This window comes from Equus quagga, chromosome 16 (assembly GCF_021613505.1).
Source record: "Equus quagga isolate Etosha38 chromosome 16, UCLA_HA_Equagga_1.0, whole genome shotgun sequence".
Classification (NCBI taxonomy): domain Eukaryota; kingdom Metazoa; phylum Chordata; class Mammalia; order Perissodactyla; family Equidae; genus Equus; species Equus quagga.
Window position 1 is genome coordinate 42,339,070 of NC_060282.1, and position 23,259 is coordinate 42,362,328.

Below are 23,259 nucleotides of genomic sequence, written 5' to 3' on the forward strand. Positions count from 1 at the left end.
TGCCTCTTCCACAACCCTCATCCCTCACCTTCAAGGTAAACAAGGAAGAAGGAAAAAGAAATAGCAAAGAGGGAGAGAGAAAAACCGACTTTCCTTCAGCGAGGACCACGCTCCTCTCAGAAAGGGGCCAGGCTTTCAAGGGCCTCTGATGCAGGAAGGTAGAGGGTAGCTCGGTCTCCTGCAAATGCAGTCCACTCTCTCAAGCTGAGATGACATCTGAGGACAAACCAGAGGCAATAAGTGGAGGAGCTAGCTTCAGAGTGATTACTTCTCAAGCTGGAGGTGTGTTTTTGGATGCTTCAGAGAAACTGTCCAAATCTTATTTTCCTATTTTGAAAAATGAGGGAGGGGTTTGGAATTTGGATGTGTAAGGCCACTTCCAACTCTAAGATTCTATCATTCCAATTATAAAATGTTGCTAATTTTCTATTAATTTTGTCTCACCTTCAATTGATATCCATGAAAATGTAGAAAGATCATAAAATTTGTAGTCAAGTCTTGGGTTCAAGTCCCAACCACAAGCTACGTAATCTCGGACAAGCTCCTTGGTTTCTCTGAGCCTTTATCCTTATCTGCAAAACTGAGAAAATAAGCCTCACAGTGTGGTTGCAAGAGTCAAGTGAGGGGGTATCTGTGAGAGCACTTATAAACTCTAAGGTGTTAAAACAAGTGTACTACAGCATTCTTATTAAATCTGAGCCACTCATTTCCATTTCTTTGCTCTATTTAAACCTCACTAATTAAATATGTAAATGATTTATCCCACAGACAGTGACAGTGTCTCCTGTTTTAGGCACTAGAGATACTTTATAGTGAATAAGACACTGAGGTCACTGACATCATGGAACTTGGACTTGAAAATGTTCTTTTAACATCTGCATCAGATAAGGAAATCTAGGCATACACATATTTTAGCAAGATACATAAAAGGTAAATCACTGTACCCAGTACTGTAGAGAGATGAATTGAGTAACTATGAACACAGGTCCTGCTATGGCCCCACGCATAAGGAGAGGCACTGTTTCAGGTACTGGGAGACTGAACATCGAACATTGAACAAGACCAAGCCCCTGGCCTTCTGGAGCTTACATTCTATCAGAAAGGTTGAATCAGTCAGACTATTACTAATTATAAATGGAAGACACAGCCAAAGAAATGTATGAGGCTGATGTAAGAGGTATGAAACATAGTTCTGGACCCACAGCTTCTGGTCTCTTCTCTTGGCCACACTAGGTTTCCCTTCATCAGAACTGAAGGCATCATAAACTCTGACTTGCTTGCCTCATGTCTCATTTCTCATTCTAATTATTCAGCTTGGACAAGTTAACAGCCTTTACACCACGTAGTAAGACACGTAGGCATAGGGGATAATCACAGCTATTTTTCAGCTGTGGTCAGTTGTTATGGCTTAATTAGATTGTAAAACAGGATTCACATAGTCTGCAAAGTATGATTCAGCTTTACCTTTTTTTCAGGTTCCTTTGAGTCTACGTCGTGACCCACTTAACACAAGGACCCCCACAGCCAGTAACAGACTACCAGCCTCCACCTAACCCCTAAAGTATTGATCATTATGCATTCAGCTGTACAGTCAACAACCGCAGATTCTCTTCTTTGAGACACGGTGCTAGGTCCTTGCTTCCTGGCATTTACAATAACATCTGAAAACTTAGAAATGCCAATAACTCCAATATAAGAGTAGGAGCAGATGCCATTGACTAAGTGAGATATAGGAGCTCCAGGGAAGGAGACATCATTTCTGACTCCAGTGACTAGGTGCGAGGAGGATGCAGCTCTGATGAGAGCCTGCTTTGTCCTGGGACAGTCCTCGATATTTTACAGACTCTGTCACTTGATGTGGAAGGCTTCATGAAGGACTTGGAGTCTAAGGCCTTGAGTGATGGGAAGAATTAGGAAAGGCAGAAATGTAATTTCAATTGAATTTTTATTGATTGCCCAGTGCTGGCCAGGCACAATGCTAGGTACAGGCACCCAATGGTGAACAAGTGCGGGTCTCGCAGTAAAGGGTTTTCAGTAGGGGAAACAGACAAATAGCCAGGCAATTACAATTACAGAGTGTGATGTGTGTTACAATTCTTTTAGGTGTACATGACAAAACTGACAGTTTTTTCTTTTAATTTTTTTTTTTTGAGGAAGATTAACCCTGAGCTAACTACTGCCCATCCTCCTCTTTTCGCTGAGGAAGACTGGCCCTGAGCTAACATCTGTGCCTACCTTCCTCTACTTTATACATGGGACGCCTACCACAGCATGGCTTTTGCCAAGCGGTGCCATGTCTGCACCTGGGATCCCAACTGGCGAACCCCGGGCCACCAAAGCAGAACGTGTGCACTTAACCACTGCGCCACCGAGCTGGCCCTGACTCAGTTTCTTAAGCTAAAGTGATGGACTGGCTTATGTTACTAGGAACCTCAGGGTGGATCCAGCACTTAAACAAGGAAACTCTCTCTCTCTCTGCTCTCTATGTGAGTAATCGTATTCCTTTGCAGACGGGGTATTCCTCCAGATGAACATCCAGAGGCAAGGGGAAGGCTTCTCAGCTGGGTCTAGTGGAAGGAAGATTCAGGGAGGGACTCTGCCTCTGCTTGGACTACTTAGTTTCCCCTGAAACTGTTGCCCAGGGAAGGCGCACCATGACTAACAAGCAGGGTTTATGCACCTGGGTGGTGGGTAGGTTCTGATACTAGACAGGGAGAGGGAGAAATACATGCTGGGTCACCAAAATCAACAGCTACCATAAAGAGGCCCTGAAGGGAGCACAGAGGAAGGAATGTGCAGGATGGGCTCCTGGGACAGTGGCAGATCAGTTTGGCTGGAGCAGGGATCGCACCCAAGAGGAGGGAGAAAACGGAGGCCAGACTATGGAGGGCTTTGAATGCCTGGCTGAAGACTCTAGACCAGCCTGACGGGAATGTGGTGACAGCTTTGTTCAGAATCTTTCCAATTTTCCTGCAAACCACTCAGAGCAACAAGAATGAAGGTGTGAAACACCTACACACTTACATCTTCAATAAAATGAGGAAGCAAGAAAGTTCCCAAATTTCACGTGTGTAGTGTTACCCCCAACTGGCACAGTAAAGCACAATGTGTGGTTTACCAGGTGCCACAGGGAAGACTAGAAATTGCACAAGAGTCCAGGTGGTACAGGCCCCAGCAATCTCCAGTGAAAATTCCACCCAAGGAAGAAAGGATTCAGCCTGGGTGGGTACGGCTGCGAGCAGGACTAAGGAAGACGGCAGGGACACCGGGAGAGGAAGAAATAAGTCCCTCAGATGCAGCTTAGGAAAGCGAGAGGAGCATGCTGGCAGGAAGCGACAGGATGCCTCAGAATTAGTGGCTGGAGAAGGAACGAGGGAAGCTCCAGACTAGATGTAGGAGCTGAGGTTAGGATCCTCAATTCAAAGGAGGCCTGGCTACCAGGAGGCGCCAACATTAAGAAAGTATACATCAGGGGCCGGCCCCCGGCAGAGTGGTTAAGTTCGCACGCTCTGCTTTGCTGGCCCAGGGTTTCACCGGTTCGGATTCTGGGCGCAGACATTGCACCGCTCATCAAGCCATACTGAGGCGATATCCCACATGCCACAACTAAAAGGACCTACAGCTAAAAATACACAACTATGTACCGGGGGGCTTTGGGAGAAAAGGAAAAATAAAATCTTTAAAAACAAAAAAAAAAGAAAGTATACATCACTGTAATGACAGAGGAAGAAACCCTTAAGGTGGGAAATGGGGAAAGCTCACTGAGGAAACCTTCTCCACCCCCATACAGGTTTCTCTTGCTAATAGTTGGTTTAGAAAAATCCAAATCATTCAAAACTGAATGATGAAAAGTTGTAACTCAACATCCAATCAAAGGCACTGTAAGAAAAACATCCATACAAAGGTACAGTCAGAAAAAAATCTGAAAAGGAGTAGCAACACTTTCCTGCAGACTACTGAAACTCATCAGAGAAACGTTGCCACAAAGCAAAAGAAAATTTTAACCCCAAATCATATTTTGAATTTTAAAAAATGTAATGGGGCAGTGGTAGCTCTGCAGGAAGCTGACAAAGCAGAAACAACTCAAGGGATGGTCAGGCGAAGGAAAGCGAGGGATGACAGGACAGGAAACAGGAGAGGGCAGGTTTAGAAAGTAAGTGTAAGAAAAATACAAAAACATTTCAGAAACGAAAACCAAATTACAAGAGAGAGGAGACACTACTCTAAGGGACACTGCAGAAGACAAAGGATAGAAATAAAAGTGAAGAAGATAAAATAGAAATGAATGAAAACCGCTAGAGACGGAGTGACAGAGAAGGCAGGCAAAGGAAACTGCGCGAATACAGTTAGAGGCCCTGACTCTACAAAACAATGGAACAGAACAAATATTCTTTTTTTTTTTTTTTTGAGGAAGATTAGCCCTGAGCTAACATCTGCTGCCAATCCTCCTCTTTTTGCTGAGGAAGACAGGCCCTGAGCTAACATGTGTGACCATTGTCCTCTACTTTATATGTGGGATGCCTACCACAGCATGGCTTGCCAAGCGGTGCTACGTCCGCACCCGGGAGCGAACCCCAGGCTGCTGACGCAGAACGTGCGCACTTAACCGCTGCGCCACCAGGCCAGCCCCCAAATATTCTGTTTTAAAGATTGGCACCTACACTAACATCTGTTGCCAATCTTCTTTTTTTTTTCTTCTTCTTCTTCTTCAAAGCCCCCGCTACATAGTTGTATATTCTGGTTGTGAGTGCCTCTGGTTGTGCTATGTGGGACACCGCCTCAGCGTGGCCTGACGAGCGGTGCCATGTCCGCGCCCAGGATCCAAACCCTGAGCCGCCAAAGCGGAGCGCGCGATCTTAACCACTCGGCCATGGGGCCGGCCCCCAAATATTCTCATGTAGCTCAATTTTAAGTAGGGTTTGGGCCTGGAATTGGAGGGAGAGCTTGGCGCAGATCACAGACCTAAATTTAGGAACTAGGTGGGAAGGAAGGGCTGGAAATCATTTGCATAGTTGTAGTAGCCAGGAGCAGGTCAAAGGTGCCCTGTCCGGCCAGAACCCCCTCCTGGGGTCTCCAAGGAGCTTCTCCGGAACTGGGAACTGCGCACCGCACCGCAGCAGCCCTGGGAGGCAGACTCAGAAGGGGAGCGAGCAGCTCTGCTCCCACCTCAGGGTTCAGCCCAGTCTCAACTACCTACAGAGGCAGAGAGCAGGCACCAAGCTAATAAATGAAATAAACACTTGAAGAGAAGCTCCTTAGACACAATCAGAGAACCACAAAGTACAGAGATTAATATAATGAACATGTATCCACCACCCACCTTAATAAAATCTTAACATTTTACAGTATTTGCTTCAGATGTTTTCAAGGAAATACAACTTTACCGACCTAGTTGAAGCCCATTATGAACCCCTCTGATCCCATGTCTCCCCACCCCCTGCCTGAGATACCACTATCCTGAAATTGATGATTGTTTTTGCAAAGCATGCTTTAACTCTATTACTACGGTGTTCATAACTATATGTAATATTTGTTTCACATGCTTTCAAACTTTATACAAATGGTATCATACTGAATGTTTCTATCTACAATTTGTTTTTTTTACCAAACATTATATTTTTGAAATGTATCCATATTGATACATGTGGCTCTTCATTTTTTTTTTAAACATTGGCCCCTGAGCTAACATCTGTTGCCAATCTTTTCTTCTGCTTCTTCTCCTCAAAGCCTCCCAGTACATGGTTGTATATTCTAGTTGTAGGTCCTTCTGGTTGTACCATGGCCTGATGAGCAGTGTCATGTCTGCACCCAGGATCCGAACCAGGAAAACCACAGGCTGCCCAAGCAGAGCACACGGACTTAACCACTCAGCCACGGGGCCGGCCCCGATCTACTTCATTTTAAATGCAGCACAGTATTCCATAATATAACTATACCATAATGTATTTACCCATTCTTCTGTTGATGGACCTTTGGAAAAAGGTCTGACAGTTTTTTGTCTTTTTTAAATAAAATTAAAACGTATACCTACCCTATGACCCAGCAATTCCACTCTTAGGTATACACCCAAAAGAAATGAATATGTTGTCCAAAAAAAATACCTTTTTGTGGACATACAAGAATGTTCACAGCACCTTTATTCATAATAGCCAAAAACTGAAAAATAACAAAGAATACAGCAGAATACTACTCAGCAATAAATAGGAACAAAATACTGATAGATGCATCAGCATGGATGAAAGTAAAAAACATTGTAGAAAGTGAAAGATGCTAGACACAAAAGAGCATATATGTATGATTCCATATAAATATAATAAAGTTTATATATAATATAAAGTTATAGTATAGAACTAGTAAAACCAATCTATGATGGAAAAAAGTCAGAACAGTGGCTGCCTCTAGGAAGGTGGAAGTGGGGATTAACAGGGAAAGGAAACTTCCTGGAGGTGATGGCAATGTTCTATAACTTGATAGGAGTTTTGGTTACACAAGTGTATCCATCAAGAATGTAAACTTAAGATTTGCACTTTTCATTGAAAATAAGTTTTTTAGAAAAAAAAACTAAACAAATATTGAACTCTGTTACTGCTAGTCATGCTAAGTATTAGGGGGAAGTGTACTGATATCCCCAATTTTTTTCAAAATGCACCAAAAAATAAGATGGAATGATGGCCGGATAGAGGGATGGATAGATAGAACTATGATAAAGTAAGCTCAGCAAAACGTTGGTGGAATTTAGGTGGTGGGTATATGGGTGTTCATTATAAAACCCTTTCGACTTTGCTGAATGTTTAAAATGTTCATAATAAAATGTAGGGGAGGGGCTGGCCCCCGGGCCGAGTGGTTAAGTTCGAGAGCTAGGCTGCGGCGGCCCAGGGTTTTGCTGGTTCAGATCCTGGGCGCAGACACGGTACCACACATCAGGCTACACTGAGGTGGCGTCCCACGTGCCACAACTAGAAGGACCCACAACTAAAAATTTATATATATACACAACTATGTACTGGGGGGATTTGGGGAGAAAAAGCAGGAAGAAAAAAAAATTAAAAAAAAATAAAATGTAGGGGAAAAGTTTTAACATCTTTTTTGTGTGTGTGTGGTGAGGAAGACTGGCACTGAACTAACATCCATTGCCAATCTTCCCGTTTTTACTTGATGAAGATTGTCACTGAGCTAATGTCTGTGCCAGTCTTCCTCTATTTTGTATGTGGGATGCCACCTCAGCATGGCTTGATGAGCCATGTGTAGGTTGTGCCTGGGATCCAGGCCTGCCAACCCCGGCCGCTGAAGTGGAGTGCAGGAACTTAACCACCACACCACCAGCCAGCCCTGAAAGTTTTAACATTTAACCTGTTCAAAACTAACTCTTGATTTCATCCTGCCCTAAAGCCACTCCTCCCATCATCTTCCCCATTCTGATAAGTGACAACCATTCATCTAGGTATTCACCTTTGAATTGTCTCTGTCCGGTACATCTAATCCATCAGCACATCCTTTCAGCTCCACCTTCAGTACATAATCTGAAGGCAACCACTTCTCATCAACCCTACCCTGTTCCAAGCCACCATCGTCTTTCACCGGGACTGCACTAGTGGACTAACTCATCTCCTGTGAGAGTCTATTCTCCACCCAGCAGTCAGGCAGATCATTTAAAAATGCTCCCTCCTGCTGCTTCTCTTCCCACTCTCTCCCTTGCTCACTACATTCCAGCCATTCTGACCTCCCTATTGTTTATTAAATACGCCAAGGTCCTCTGGACGTAATGTTGCTCTGCCTGGAATGTTCTTCCTCCTTATCTGCAAGGCTTGTTCTCTCACTTCACAGTCCTCTGATCAAACGTCACACCAAAGAGGACTTCTCTGAACATCTATCTAATATAGCACCTCCCATCACATCTCTTATGCTGCTTTTTCTTTCCTCTTAGTTTTCATTACTATCTGACTTATGTTTGCTGTTTTCTATGCCCACGCTCCACCAGAATTAAGGTCTGAGGGGGCAGGAATTTTTGCTTGCTTCACCACTGTGTCCTAGTGTTTGTTGAATTAATGAATGAACTAGACAAAATGTCACCTCTGAGAGTCCTTCCCAGATCCCTCCCCATCCCCTACAGCTAAAGTAGTCCCCTCTATCATATTACCCTATTTATCTTTTCCATAGTGCTTAATGATAGTGATTGTTACCCATTCATTCTCAGTCCCCTACCCCAATAGAAGGTAAGCTCTTGCGGACAGGGACCATTTCTTGTTAACTGCCACACTCCCCACAGTTAACAAGAACAGTGCCTGGCCCAGAGCAGGCTAATCCACCCTGCACCCTCCTGCCTATTTCAAGCTCCACCCAGAGTTTCTGGATTTCCAGCGCTGTCCTGGTGATTCCTGTTCGTTCTCTGCACTGTGGAGTACACGAACCCTGAGGGAGCGGGACCGGCTATCTCTACGGTGCTCTAGCTCTCACACCCTAAGATCCTTTCCTTCTCAAGGGCCCCCCTGAGTCGGCGGCCAACGGCAGCCCCCACAGAGCCAGGCGCTCTCTGCCTAGACTCCTCCGTGCTTCTGGAATCCCAGAGGCAAGGAACAGCTCTGCCTCTAGAGGGCAGCGCTCAGCCGTGACCTTGCTAATCCCTCCAACGTGCTAGCTGCAAAGCTCTTTAAAGGGAGCTTTGCCTGGAGTGTGGTTAGGAGGGCCGCCTCCATGAGCACGCCTCTGCTGCCCCCTCCATTCATCCCACAAAGCAGGCTGCAGTTCACCAGGCCCCAGACGAGATCTGAGGGTTGCAGTGATGAAAGAGATAGCCCCTGCCCCCAGGAGCTCCCTGCAGCCTGGTAAGGGCAGTGGTAGGGGCAAGCCTGGGGGGAGGCGGGGGAGGCGGGGTCGGGGGGCATAAAGGAGAGCCCTACCTCAATGCAGGGCAGGACAGCTTTCTAGAGGACGTGGTGTCTGAGTCCTACTGGGTATATGGGAACGAGCTGGGGGAAGGCAGCAGCGGGGAGGGAGGCTGGGGGGGGCGCAGAATGAGAGGTGCAGGGGCAAAGGTCCAAGTGAGAAGGCGGGTGGTGTGGAGAACAGCGTGCAGCTGGACATCCCAGGTGCCAGAGGCTTTGTGTGTTAAGTTAAGGGGTATGGCCTTTAACCCAAGGCAATCCATAGCAGGGCAGTGGCGGCGTAGGCAGATCTGGGCTTTAGAAAGACAGCTTTGGCAATACATTAGAAGGCTGATTAGAAGGGGCAACATCTGTCAGGAAAACCAGTTAGGAGATTACTGCACTAATTGAGGAGAGACTGGAGTCCTGAACTAAGGCAGAGGGAAAAAAGAGGATTAATTTGGAAATGAGGTGGTAACTGGAGGCAGCACAGCACAGAGGCACTAGATCAAACTCCACTCTGAATCTTGGGCACATTTGTGCCTTGGCTTCCCCATCTGGAAAGCAGGAATGACAGTAATAGTACCAATCTCACAGTGCTGGTGGAGGATTACAGGAGTTAATGCAATGTAAAAGTTTAGAGTTTGGCATATCATCTTAATCAGGAAGTGCTAACTGTAATCATGGAGCTCAGAAAAAAGAAGAAAGGAATGACCAAGATGACTCTCAGCATTCTGGTTTGGAAACTAGATCTGCAGTTCTTAAAGTGTCATCCATAGATCTCTGGGGAGGTTGGTGCATAGACCCTTTAAGGGGGACCACAAGGTCAAAACTATTTACATAATAAAATTAAGGGATTTGCCTTTTTAACCGTGTTATTGTTTGCTGTGATAATGCAAATGCAATGGTAGCTAAAGCTGTTGGTGCCCTAGCATAAATCAAGGCAGTGGCACCAAACTAGACTAGTAGTTACTGTTCCACCACTTACCATTAAAAAAAGCTAGTTTACTGAAAAATGTCCGTGATGAAGCAATAAAGGGGATAGTCTAGTAAGTAATTCATTATTAAAATTTGGATAGATTTTTTTTCTATAGATGTGTTTTGACTAAGACAGATAATAAGCAAATTTAATCAAATGGGAAAAAATGTTTTCTTTTGTTTTTGGTTTTTTTGTGAGGAAGATTTGCCCTGAACTAACATCTGCACCAATCTTCCTCTACTTTGTCTGTGGGATGCCTCCACAGCAAGGCTGATGAGTGGAGTAGGTCCGCACCCAGGATCCAAACCTGTGAACCTGGGCCACAGAAGCAGAGCATGGAACGTGGAACTTTAACCACTAGGCCACGGGCTGGCCCTGGAAAAATGTTTTGTTCCTTTCTTGTGAGATTACGTGAGAAATACTGTTTATCATTTAGCTGTATTCATTTTTGCTTAACTTTAAATTGGTCCCATGAAATAAAAAAGTATTAAATATACCCTGGCCGGGGCTGGCCCTGTGGCAGAGTGGTTAAATTCGCGTGTCCCGCTTTGGCAGCCCAGGGTTTCACCAGTTTGCATCCTGCGCATGGACATGGCACCGCTCATCAGGCCATGCTGAGGCGGCGTCCCACATAGCACAACCAGAAGGACCTACAACTAGAATATACAACTATGTACTGGGGGGCTTTGGGAAGAAGGAAAAAAAAAAGAGATGATTGGCAACAATGTTAGCTCAGGTGCCAATCTTTAAAAAAAAAAACAAAAGAACCCTGGCCAAAGCTAGAACAATTTGAGCAACAAGATAAAGTAATATTGAATTATAATTCAAAGTATAAAATAAATATCCATGAGTGAATAAATATCCACTGATATAAATCACTGAATAAATGAATAAATGGAGAAGAGACAAATCTCCCATGCAGAAGAATTACAAATAAATTATACAGCTATTTCACCCTAAAGGAGGTGGAGCCTAACTCTCCACTCCTTAGGTGCTGGCTGCACATGGTGACTTCCTTCCAGAGTATAGTATGGAAAGGGGGGGGAGTAACTTTACAATGGAGAAGACTGACAAACAATACCTTAGCCAACGGCAAACATCAAGTCATAAAGCACGATGACAGTATGTATCCCTGATATGATGTGATGAAAATGGCGCTTCATCTCTATGATCTTCATACTCCAAACCCCAAACCCAAGTCTAACCATCAAACAAACATCAGACAAATTCCAATAGAAAGACATTCTACAAACTGCTTAACCAGCAATTTGCAAAACTATCAAGGACATTAAAAACAAGCAAAGTCTGAGAAACTGTCACAGCCAAGAGGAACCTTAAGGAGATGTGATTTCTAAATGTGATGTTTGGATCTTGCAGCAATAAACACATTAGGGTAAAAGTAAGGAAATCTGAATAAAGTGTGAACTTTAGTTAATCCATCAACATAGGTTCATATGGTAACAAATGTATCACACTAATATGTCAATAAACAGGGATGAGGTGGTGGTGGAGGGTGGAGGAGTATATGAAAGCTCTCTTCTACCTGCTCAGTTTTTCTGTAAACCTAGAACTTTTCTATAAAATAGTCTATTAATACAAAAAAGGCCTAATATTGATTGGGAATAATTCTACCACCCATCACTCTAACCTAGAGAATTAAAGTTCTATGATGGGATATCCAATACATAATTCAATTCAGTATTTGCCCAGATCCTACTATGTATGCCTTTGAACTGCTGGGTACTGGCAATAAAAAGATAAACAAAACAAGGTCCAAAGCCTGGTTGGAGACAAAAGACATTTTACTTTATTTATTTATTTTTTTGAGGAAGATTAGCCCTGAACTAACATCTGCTGCCAATCCTCCTCTTTTTGCTGAGGAAGACTGGCCCTGAGCTAACATCCGTGCCCATCTTCCTCCACTTTATATGCGGGATGCCTACCACAGCATGGCTTGCCAAGCGGTGCCACATTCGCACCAGGGATCGGGACCTGCAAACCCGGGGCCGGAAGCGGAACCTGCATATTTAAACACTGCGCCACCGGCCAGCCCCCTAAAAGACATTTTACTAGGTAATTATCATCCTGTGAGGTAGTATAACTGTAGAGCACAGAGAAAAGAGTCCGGGAAGGCTTCACAGAGACAGTATGGCAAAGAAAAGGCACAGAAGCAAGAAATAAGTCGGTTCAGCCTGATTTTTTTAAACCTGTGCCTCTAAGAATCTTCCTGCTTTCTTTTTCTTTTCTGAAAATGAAAGCACTGTAGAGGCCAATAGTTTATTTACCATGGTGTTTCAACTTTGCATGTACAACGCGGAAAATATACTTTAGAAAATGTCAAAATTCCTAAAATTATTACACATATAAAGGAATTTTATACATTTGAAAGTAGGTGAATTATGAAACAAAGATAATGTATTGAAAGATGACGCCTAAAGTAGGTACCTAAAAGGACGACTACATGCACAAAATTCTGGGAAACAGCAAGTTTATAATTCAGCTTTCTGTTTTATTCAGGATCCTTAAAACTACTTCTTAATTTCTATGGTTATAAACCAGTAAGAGGGGTGGACAGGAGAGTGAAGAGCTAGCACTAAGCATCTGCTCTGTGACAGGTACATATGCAAGAGAGGGTCTCTATATACTTTATCAGATTTAATCTTTAAAATAACACTTAAGGGGCCGGCCCCATTGCCAAGTGGTTAGGTTGGCGGGCTCCGCTTGGGGTGGGGGCGAGGGCCAGGGTTTCGCTGGTTCAGATCCTGGGGGCCGACATGGCACCGCTCATCAAGCCTTGCAGAGGGGGCGTCGCACATGCCACAACTAGAGGGAGCCACAACTAAAAATACACAACTGTGTACCAGGGGGCTTTGGGGAGAAAAAGGAAAAATTTAAAAAAATCTTTACCCCTTAAAATGAGCATCTTACATCTTTTCTAGAGGAAACCCACGCTCCGAGGTATTCGGGAATTGCAACAGAGCAGGACTGGAACCTCGGTCCATCTAAGAGGTAAACTCACATTCTTTTTTTTTCATTTTAAAGATTTTATTTTTCCTTTTTCTCCCAAAGCCCCTCCCCTGTACATAGTTGTGTATTTTTGGATGTGGGTCCTTCTAGTTGTGACATGTGGGATGCCGCCTCAGCATGGCTTGACAAGCGGTGCTATGTCCACGGCCAGGATTTGAACTGGCGAAACCCTGGGCCACGAAGCACAGCACGGGAACTTAACCACTCGGCCACGGGGCGGCCCCAAACCCATATTCTTTTTAGTCCCATTTGACCACCGAACAGGTACTTGTAATATGGCAGAATTCATCCTGTTCGTTTCCACACAAAGCAGACTTGGGATTGTTTTTAATTTTTCCTTTACTATGATTGCACTCATTCACTTCATAGTCAAGGGCATGGGGAACACATTGACTAAAGTTCATTCCTATAATTACAATGTCTCATTTACAAGTAATTTACTAGTCAGTCCAGTGCTATCCTACAAAAGTTAACAGACATCCCTGGTTTTCAGTATATTTTGATTATCAAATTCACTCATTTAGGCCACCAGTTTTGAAAACAATTACTTTGTCGGTGTCACGATACAGTTCTAAGAATCGAAAGAGAAACTGTGAAAAAGGACTTTGCCGGCCCGAAAACCCCGAGAAGCACTCATTTCTAGGCTCTGAGGCCGGGACGGGCGGAGCAGCACAAAAGGCGCGGAGCGGTGACCCAAGTTCGGTCCGGGGCACCGCCGCCGCCGCCGCCACCAACCGCCTGGTGCATCTTGGGAAGGGCTCCCGCCTGGGCCGCGACGCGCGGCCACCCCGGCGGCTCCGTGCCCCCTGACCTCTCCCAGGGCTCACTCAGGGCCAGGGCAGGGGGACGAGCACGGCCGGTCCGCGTCCGGCCCGAGCGCCGCGGGTTCCAGGAAGCCTCCGCACAGCTCCTCCACCTCGGGGGTCTTTGTTCCTGGAGGCGTCCCCCGCCCCACTGCTCCCGCTGGAAAACCTGTTTGCAGAGTATCATCGGCATGTCCTACTTGGAGATGTCCGGTCTTGAGGCGCGCTCGGGTGGGGCGTTAATAGAAACAGTGAGGGTACCCCTAAGTTTAGATATGGGAGGAAAGAGAAGGAAATGCATCGGACGCGCCTCCTCCCATTACAGCTCGGAGGCGGGCGGCTCCCTCCCGCGCGGGCAGCTCGCGCGGGCTCCGCAGGGCGCGCTAGCGGCGGGGCGGGGTGGGCGGGCCCGGGCCGCACGTGGTGGGACTGTTCTTCCCGCTGGGCCAGGCCCCCGCAGAGCCGCCGCTCTGGTGGAGAAGGGGGAAGGCCACCCTCGGCCCTGCTCTGGAGAGGTGTTTGATCCTTGGAGGCCCCGGAATTGGAGACTGGGAGGAGAGGAAGGGAGGGTGCGGCAGGGCGTGAGCGTTTCCTGCGCGACGACTACAGGGTGGGAAGCCGCCAGGCAGGGGCAGGGAGGCGGGCTGCAGAGTGAGCCACCCACCACGAGGGTAGCCGGGTCAGCGGAGCAGGGAGCGGGAAAACGGGGTTGATACATACCTCGGCCGGCGGGCTGGAGCAAAGTGCAAGATAGGCATCCTGGAGCATGGCTGCCCTGGTGTGCCACAGCCGCCTCTGGTGGTCCCAGGGGCCCGACGGGTGGCGCGCGGGGACACACGTGGCCGGACGCTCGCCGGGCTGTGTTTACATTCTGCAGCCGCTCCACGTTGTGCTGCAGTCCTCGCCTCCCATTGGCCAGCTCGCCAGCCGAAGCTGCGCTCCTCCCGCAGGGGCGGGCCCTTTTGGTCCCCTCGTCTCTTAGGAAAGAACCGGGTTCCTTCAGGCCTTGGCGGGACAGCCAGGGTGCGCCGCAGGATGTCCACTTCCTGGCCACTCTTTGCTCGCCCGCGCCGCCACCACTTGGCCGTACGCCGTGTCTGAGCCGCGGCCTGACACCCCCGCGATCCGGGACTTGAGGGCGGGAGGGGACAGGAACGTACTGGCGGGAGATGCGGGAGCCGGGCGGCGGGGAGCCGGGACGCGGAGGAGGAGCCTCTAAGACTGCCTCCCGCCGCCGGGCCGCGCAGGCAGGTGAAGCGGAGCGCAGGTGAACGCGGACTGAGGGCCTGGGCGAGTGGGTGCTGCAGCCCCTTGCGGGTGGGCCGGAGCCGACTGAGGGCAGGGCGCGGGACGCGGGCCCGGGGGGCGGGCGCCGGCGGGCGCGCGGGGGAGGGGAGCGCGCTGTCCGGAGGTGTCAGGCTGAGGCGCATGCGTGCGGGGCGGGCCTGGCCCGGCCTATATATTGGGTTGGCGCCGGCGCCAGCTGAGCGCCGAGCGGTAGCAGGTCTGGCGGTGAGGAGGTGCTGGGTGCAGGGCGGGATGCGGGAGGAAAGAAAGCCCCCTGGGCCGATGATCCCGCGGGCGGGAGCCTCGGGGAGGAAAAGTGGGAAGGCTGAGAACGAGGCGGTCGGGGTATGGGTCCCCGCGCTCCGCCTCTGTCAGGACTCTTGGCAGGGGGCTGGGGAAGCGGTGGGGGATGGAGGGATGCCCCGAAGTGGAAGGCCACGGAAAAGCCCCTCATTCTAGGAGCTTCTCTCTTCCACTTCCATTTGGGGGCTATCTCTCGGGAAAGAGCATGGGGGTCTGGGTTCCCTTCAGGGGGAGAGAAGTTCCCCGACCAGCCCAGTTTTCCCCTTTTTTAACTCCCTTTCCTTCACTCCCACCCCTCGATCTGGGGTCTGGGTCCCGGTGCCCCTTCAAGCGACAGGCAGGGCCCTGTGGGGCCGGGAAGGAGGGAAAGGAGACTGAAGGACGTGACACAAGTTCCCTCCGCCCTCTGCTTCCCCGCCACCGCCGCTCTCCAAATTGGCGCGGAACCGGCTTCTCCACAGCCTTTCGCCTCCACAACCCCCTCTCCCCGCGGCTCGTCCCGGATGGGAGAGGGGAATTGGGGGCACTGCCCAAACCCCATTCGGGGTGTGCGGGGGCAGGATGGAGGACGCAAAAAAAAAAACCCCCTTTGGGGGAGATCTGTCTCCCTGAGTGTTCTGGGTGCTTAAGGTGCTTTGTAAATTTTTGAAGACACTTGCACCCCGGCTGTATATTGGCTGTACATTCAGTTGGGGAAATGCAGGCACGTGTCCAAAATTAATACCATGAGATAACTAAACCAGTGAAGACAGCACGGTAAACTGGCTCAGGCCATCTCCTGAGGGACTTGGCTGTAACCTCTGAATCAGCGTCTAACTGGCACTTGGAGAATACAGATGACAATGTATTTGACTCGGGTTTTTCCTCTCCCCTCTAGAGGTTTCATACACCTGAAAGAAGAGAATGTCAAGACGCAGGTAATGTTGTCTTGGAGATATGTTTCAAAGTTAGCTGCTGCGTTCGAAACTCGTGACTTATTAAACTTCCTTTTAAAAAATTTATTATAGTAGCCGTTTACAAGCGAAACAGCAGCCCCAGCCCAACCAGACGGATTCCCCGCAAGAAGCCCAGATAATTCAGGCCAAGAAGAGAAAAACAGCCCAGGTGAGTTAAGGGAAGAGGAGAGAGGAAATTCCGTGCTGGGGCCTTAGTTTAACAGTGGTCTTTTCTATTTTCCAGGATGTCAAAAAAAAGAAAGAGGAGGTCACCAAGAAACACCAGTATGAGATTAGGGTAATGCATAACCGGCTCAGTGGATTTGAGGGGAACAAATGCAGGACGAATAAGAATAGGATTGTGCTATTGCTTTGCAATAGAAAGATTTCTCTGACACTTAATGCCCCTAGAGGTCAGCAGGCAGGCGCTTATCATACTTTAGGTGGCTTGTATGTGCCTGAATCCTACTACAGCTGCGGAGTAAGTTTGCCTTGAAGCAGCTGGTTCCTCTTTGTAAATCCCTCCCTCTTGGAGCTGCCTGGCGCACCAAGGCCCGCCTAATCTGTCCAGTGTACTGCTCTTTGTTCCCTCTCTGACTACAGTGCAGGGTCCTAATAGCCGCTCCTTGGGGAATAAATAGGATCTTGATTCACTGACAGACTGGCACCCAGCCCTCTGCTACCTATTCTTTCCTATGTGTTATACAGAAAACATTTTGGTTCTCTTTGAAAGCAGCATTGATTGGGGAAAGGGTCCTTTAAGTATTTAAGTAATTGATTACACTTGATTCCATTTTTAAGGTTTTACCTTCAAGTATTCTAAAGTATCAGAGCAGACTTAACTGGAAAAAAACCTTTTTATAAAACAAGGTGCCCTTGCTACTGCTGCTAAATACAGACGGAGAATTTCAAATTTATAATCTTGAAAGTGATTAGTATTTGACTAAAGATGCATTTTGTCATTCCCCCCTCCTCCAATACTTAATATCTTGTATTTTCAGAATTTTTTTGTCTAAAACATCTTGTTACTCTTTATGAAGACTGATATGAGCTATACAGCTTATTTATAAAATATGAATGTCGAATTAACTAGATTGTCAGCAATGTTAGCTAACAATGGTGTTTGGGGAAAACTGTAGACTGTTTAGAAATATTAGCTTCCATTTATGAAAGATCCAAGACAAAAGCTGGTTTCCTATTGCATGAATAGGCAGTCGTCTTTTCTTTTTCATGACAGAATTGCTGGCCACCTGTATTATCTGGGGGTATCAGTCCTTGCATTATCATTGAAACACCCCACAAGGAAATAGGAACAAGTGACTTCTCCAGATTTACAAATTACAGATTTAAAAATCTTTTTATTAATCCTTCACCTTTGCCTGACTTAAGGTAAGAAAAACTCCAGTAATTTAACATGAAAGATTAAAATTGTACTAATATATGCTACTACTTTGAGTTATTTTTGCCTTCATAGGAAAACTTGTAAAAAAATTGCTCTTTACTAATATTCAAGCATATATTTTATCTCAGAGTAGTGCTATCTGCAAATGATACGGGTATTTAAAACATTGGTTCTATAAAGTTATTTTCGTTTGCTTGCTGAGTATAGTAAGCCTTATCAGAAGAACTGAATCAGCTTTTTGATGGAGTTTAAATAATTTATCTAAATTGTTAAGGTGGAAGCATTTTAACATGTACAGCATTTTCATTTGACATGTCAACCCTGTTTCTTACCAAGCTTAATAATGTCTATATGTAATTTTTTTTTTAGTAAATGCATATGACTAAGAAGTACAGCTTATACAAAACGTAGTAATTTTTATTTGGCTTTAATAAGCAAATTAATGGGCTCGGACATTTAAACTCAGCAACCCTCCCCTTCCCCATACTCTGTCCCACCTTACCCCCACTGTAGGTGATTCTACTATTGATGATCTATTTGGAGATGATGGAGACTTGTCTATACTGGGATCATATGCTTTAAATACTTGCCTCTTTAGCATTGCTCTTGAGAAAACATGGTTATCTTAAACAGGAACCTTTATAAATGATAAACAAATGGGGACTAGAAAGCACTCTTGAAATCTATCAATTTAGATTATCATAGTCTAAGTTCTTGCTGTATAATTTCAGGCTTCTCCTTTTTCATGCTAAAGAAATGGTTTCTAAAAATTAAGGTGATTTTTTCCTACGTTACTTTAAGAGCTTCTCCTTCCAACTTCTAATTCAAAGTTAGATTTCAGTGTCTGGAAGCTGAGTTTATTCTATGTAAAACAGATAGTTTGTGTATTATGTAGATCACACAATTGAAATTACTCCTTTATTCCCCTTTTCATAGCTGGGGATGTTCAACGGATGTTTGGCTAAACATGTTAAAAAAAGAGACCAGATACGTTCATGATAAACATTTTGAAGTTCTGCATTCCGACCTGGAGCCCCAGATGAGGTCAATACTTCTAGACTGGCTTTTAGAGGTATGTTCCAGTAATACACATTTCCTTTGTATGATGGAAAAATACTTAGATGTAAATATACTTTCCACGTGTCCTCAGAGAATATTATATATTGCTAGCAGTCATCTTTTGGGGGGTATTTAGTGTAGTTGATGGTACCAAAATAAAAAATGATCTAAGAATAAAATCATGAGGACACAGCCACTACATTTCATACAACCCAAACCCAAGTCAGAATTCCTGCTATCTGTGGATACTGCTGAGTTCCAGGCACTGTTCTAGGTGCTGAGGATACTCAAGATGAACAGGATATACAGTTGATGAGGTTCTGAATTCTGCTATGGAAAGTGAAGAACCAACACTAGGTTTCAGTGCCCTCAGAAGTCCTTTTCACCATCACCAAAATCAAACTACGATTTGGAATCCCGATTTCTATGTCCTAAACAGTAAGGAGGCTTTGACTGTCCAGAAGCCCTGAGCCCTCTAGGCTACATGTAGCTTCCCTTTATCATATACCTCTATTCCTCTCAGAAATACACTGTACCATTAATCTAAAGCAATAATAGTGATCCTGAAGTCCCTAAAGTTCTGTGCTAGAATTTTCTGTTTAGGCGCATTCCCTTTCTTTACATAATCTAAATGCGTCTCTAAAATTATTATCGAGGAAATTACTTGTGTTGATGACAAAGTGATTTTCTTCCAACCCTTGGATATTTGCTCTCTAGTTTCCCTGTCTTTAAGACAGAGATGATGCATTCTAAGAGAGAGACTAGACTCTAGGCTTTTTGGTGCAGTAACACAGCAGAGTAGATCTCAAGCTATCAGAAGTTTTTTTTTTTCTTTTAAAGATTTTCTTTTTTTTTCCTTTTTCTTCCAAAGCCCCCCAGTACACAGTCGTGTATTTTTAGTTGTGGGTCCTTCCAGTTGTGGCATGCGGGACGCCGCCTCAGCATGGCCTGATGAGCAGCACCATGTCCGCGCCCAGGATTCGAACTGGCAAAACCCTGGGCCCCAGAAGCAGAGTGCGCGAACTTAACCACTCAGCCACAGGGCCGGCCCCTCAGAAATTTTTAAGGCTACAAAACATTGTCCTTTTGAGTCAGGTCATCTTATTCCTTATTCTGACTAGAAAGGAAAATTATTTTTCAATTATGTGGGTACAAGAAGCTACTTGGGTTTTGACTTTTTCTGAGTGTCTAGTGATCTGGGAAGCAACTTAAGCATGATTATGTTAGTTTTAGTTTTTTTTTCCTTTTTATGTTATACTGATTTTTATCCAGTGGTTGTCTATCAAATTTATTCCTATTTTCCCTTAAATATGATTGTAGATGCAAAATCGTATCGAATATAATATAAAAGCAAATCCAGTAGAGCATTAAACTCTACTTTGTCATAGTGTATTCTTTCAGTCTAGGAATGCAAAGATAGTTCAACATTTGAAAATCTATTTATTATTTTAATACTTAAAAGGATGAAAATCATAAAGTCTCAATAGATGAGAAAGACATTTTTTGAAATTCAGTATCCATTCCTGACTTTAAAATATGTAGTAAACTTAGGAATAGGAGATTTACTTAACACATTGTTTATTAGAAACTCATCTATCTATCCCTGTGTTTCCTCAACTTTAAAATGGAAATAACGGTCTCTACGTCATGGAGTTATTTTGAGAATTAAAAGCTTTTCCTATAGTAAGTGTGGAAATGACAGATACTATTTATTATTAATAATGCCAGTGACACATTTGGGGAATTCCTATCACAGTCAGAAACAAGGGATAAGATAAAGATTTTGTCTGTCGCCAATGTTATTCATTCAGTTTTCTTCTGTAATTTTTAGCCAATACAGTAAAACATGAAAAATAAATGAGATAAAAATACTGAAAGGAATACAGTTGTCATTTTGTAGTTAAATGTCTACCTAGAACAATGAAGAGAATCAATCAGCTGGAACTTTGTATTAGGATTAATAAGAATATAAACTAACCATGAAAATTTGCCCATTTATCAGCAATAAATAATTAGGTAATAGAAAAAAGTTCTCAATCATAGTCAGCAAGAGTGTAAATTTATCTTGGAATAAATACATTAAGTCCATGTGAAAAAACTATACAACTAATAAAAGTAAATGAGGACAGTAATAGATTGTTTATCAGTACATGTTAATCCCCCCCCCCCCATCTTAGCTTTGGTATCCTAAAAAGCAAAGTTGGGCTTAAAAATATTCTAAAGTCTAAGAGATAACTTTATAATTTGGAGAAATTTATGGAATAATAGTTAAATGTTGGATTCTTCTCTAGGTATGTGAAGTATACACACTTCATAGGGAAACGTTTTATCTTGCACAAGACTTTTTTGATAGATTTATGTTGACACAAAAGGATATAAATAAAAACATGCTTCAACTCATTGGAATTACCTCATTATTCATTGCCTCCAAACTTGAGGTAAGTTCTCAAAGTTTATCCATAGATACATTTACCCTACATCAACATATTAATCCCAGAGAATACTACTACTTTTGATATTAACTCCTTAGGAAAGATGAGTGGGTTTTTCCAATTCATTTTCTGAACATTATGATTTAAATGGAAGGATAAATATCATGGTTCCCTTCGTAGTATCTAAGTCTCTAGTTTAGATTCTGGAATTCATATCTAGGTGGAATGTTCCATGGCTCATTCTGCCAAACAAAATATACCAATGCTGTTTCTATATACATAATTATGGTACTTGGATTCAATAGAATGGTCTTTGAAAACTAATCAATCAAATCAAATGAAATAAATACTATGTTGGATTAGAATAATGGTCTAATATCCAGACTAATATTTCTGTGTCTGATGGAGGTGGCAGGATAGAAGGCAACTTTTTTCTGGAGATTCTTCTTCACACAATCTCAATCTACTTTTCTTAAACAATATATTATGGATATCATTAATACCCTCATCTTAAATTTTTGAAGCCTGTATTGTTTTGAAGGTAGGAGGAGGACTGTGAATCATGCATTAATTTCCTAAAGCGTATTTTTCTTTCTTCCAAATTTGTTATTTGAACTTCACAGGCTATCCCCAAATTCTGCCAAATTTGGTGACTAAGTTTGTTTTCAGTCTGTCCTTCCCTGAAATCATACCGTGTTTCGGGTATCTTTCTAGACTGAAATCTTGATCTTCTAGTCTGTTCTCATCTGTGCAGGCCTCTCTTCTACTCCTTTGATCATTCTAGTTGTTCTTCTCTAGACTCTTCAGACAGACCTGTCGTCAGCCACACTGCACAAAGTACTTTTTGATTAACTATAATTTTATACTCGGGTAAAGAAAATGTCTTTGGTTTCTAGACCTTATTTGTTGACTGTCTTGCTTTGGTCTGACCAATATACTAGGCAATCTTAAAACAAGTTTGGCTTTTTGTTTTTTAACTGAAACGACTCGTTAAAATACTCTAGTTGTTTATTAACCAAAATTCAAGATCAATTCTATGAAAATAAGTCTCAATCAATATAGTTAGCTAATTTAGATACCTAGATATGAAAAATATCTTTAAACATAAGGTTCCTTTGGCTATCATAGAATTATTTTACTAAGATTTATATAGCCGTGTGCTACAAAACGACGTTTTGGTCAACAACGGACTACATATACAACGGTGGTGCCATAAGATTATCACCATATAGCCTAGGTGTGTAGTTGGCTGTACCATCTAGGTTTGTGTAAGTACTCTATGACATCCACACAATGATGAAATCACCTAAAAATGCATCCCTCAGAACATGTCCTCGTTGTGAAGCTGTTCTTAAAAATGTAGCCTGTATGTAGTTTGTCTATAATTCTTTTTTCATCTCAGTCGTGCTTAATATTAATTTAAAAAATCCATTTTAAAGGAAATCTATGCTCCTAAGCTCCAAGAGTTTGCTTATGTCACTGATGGTGCTTGCAGTGAAGAGGATATCTTAAGGATGGAACTCATTATATTAAAGGTAATAATAGTTATATCTTTATTATTTCTAGTTGCAATTTAGTAACTTAGTAGTTATTACTGACTCTCATAGACTACAATGTAAGTAGTCAAAACTGAGGTTTTAGTATTAGGATCCAGTTCTAAGAGGTTAATGCATCAAAATATTAACAATGGTATGGATGGGAGGGGAATTTACTTGTAGACTATTTTTCTGTATCTTTCAAGTTTCCTATATTGAGAATATATTACTTTCTTAAAACTGATTAAGGACACTTCCAAAATATATAGGTAGTTAGCATAGGATGTGTATATAAATGAATTCCAAGAATGATTCTCAAATCTTAGTTCTGATTTTCTCCTTCTTCCAACAGATAGGGAATGATTTCACTGCCTTTTTTATTCTTTCTATATGCAAAGAAAAGGGCTATTAATAGAAGGCTATTAATCAGGCCTTGAATGAGAAATTAAAGGGTGAATGTTAGCTACTAGAAAGTATGTTACTAAATTTGGACATCATAGGTTTACAAGAAAACACCAACAATATAACTTTCATTTACAAATTATCTGTAAACTACACATTATGAATTAAATTATGTTTTCAAACTATAAACATTCAGATTGATAGCTCTGCTGGAATGGGATCTTGCTGGCATGT

General features: G+C 43.9%; 2 protein-coding genes across 7 annotated transcripts in view; one reads left to right on the forward strand and one right to left on the reverse strand.

Annotated features, from left to right (window-relative positions):
- On the reverse strand, positions 1 to 15,100 carry LOC124227835 (translation initiation factor IF-2-like). The gene is made up of 2 exons (XM_046641840.1): positions 14,391 to 15,100; positions 1 to 216 (listed from the first exon to the last, which is right to left on the reverse strand). Exons 1-2 carry the CDS (start codon positions 15,098 to 15,100, stop codon positions 117 to 119), a joined length of 810 nt encoding a protein of 269 aa, XP_046497796.1. The 3' UTR covers positions 1 to 116.
- CCNE2 (cyclin E2) overlaps positions 14,862 to 23,259 on the forward strand; it is a 14,116-nt gene continuing 5,718 nt past the window's right edge. The window contains exons 1-8 of one of the 6 annotated variants that reach the window (XM_046642050.1): positions 14,862 to 14,937; positions 16,138 to 16,177; positions 16,268 to 16,364; positions 16,440 to 16,493; positions 17,433 to 17,584; positions 18,534 to 18,669; positions 20,948 to 21,094; positions 22,528 to 22,623. In XM_046642050.1, coding sequence (XP_046498006.1) covers positions 16,164 to 16,177; positions 16,268 to 16,364; positions 16,440 to 16,493; positions 17,433 to 17,584; positions 18,534 to 18,669; positions 20,948 to 21,094; positions 22,528 to 22,623 — 696 coding nt within the window. In that variant the 5' untranslated portion in view covers positions 14,862 to 14,937; positions 16,138 to 16,163. Of the gene's footprint in view, positions 14,938 to 15,163; positions 15,183 to 16,137; positions 16,178 to 16,267; positions 16,365 to 16,439; positions 16,494 to 17,432; positions 17,585 to 18,533; positions 18,670 to 20,947; positions 21,095 to 22,527; positions 22,624 to 23,259 lie in introns of those variants that run through there. The other 5 variants (XM_046642054.1, XM_046642052.1, XM_046642055.1 and 2 more) reach the window with 5 other exon arrangements.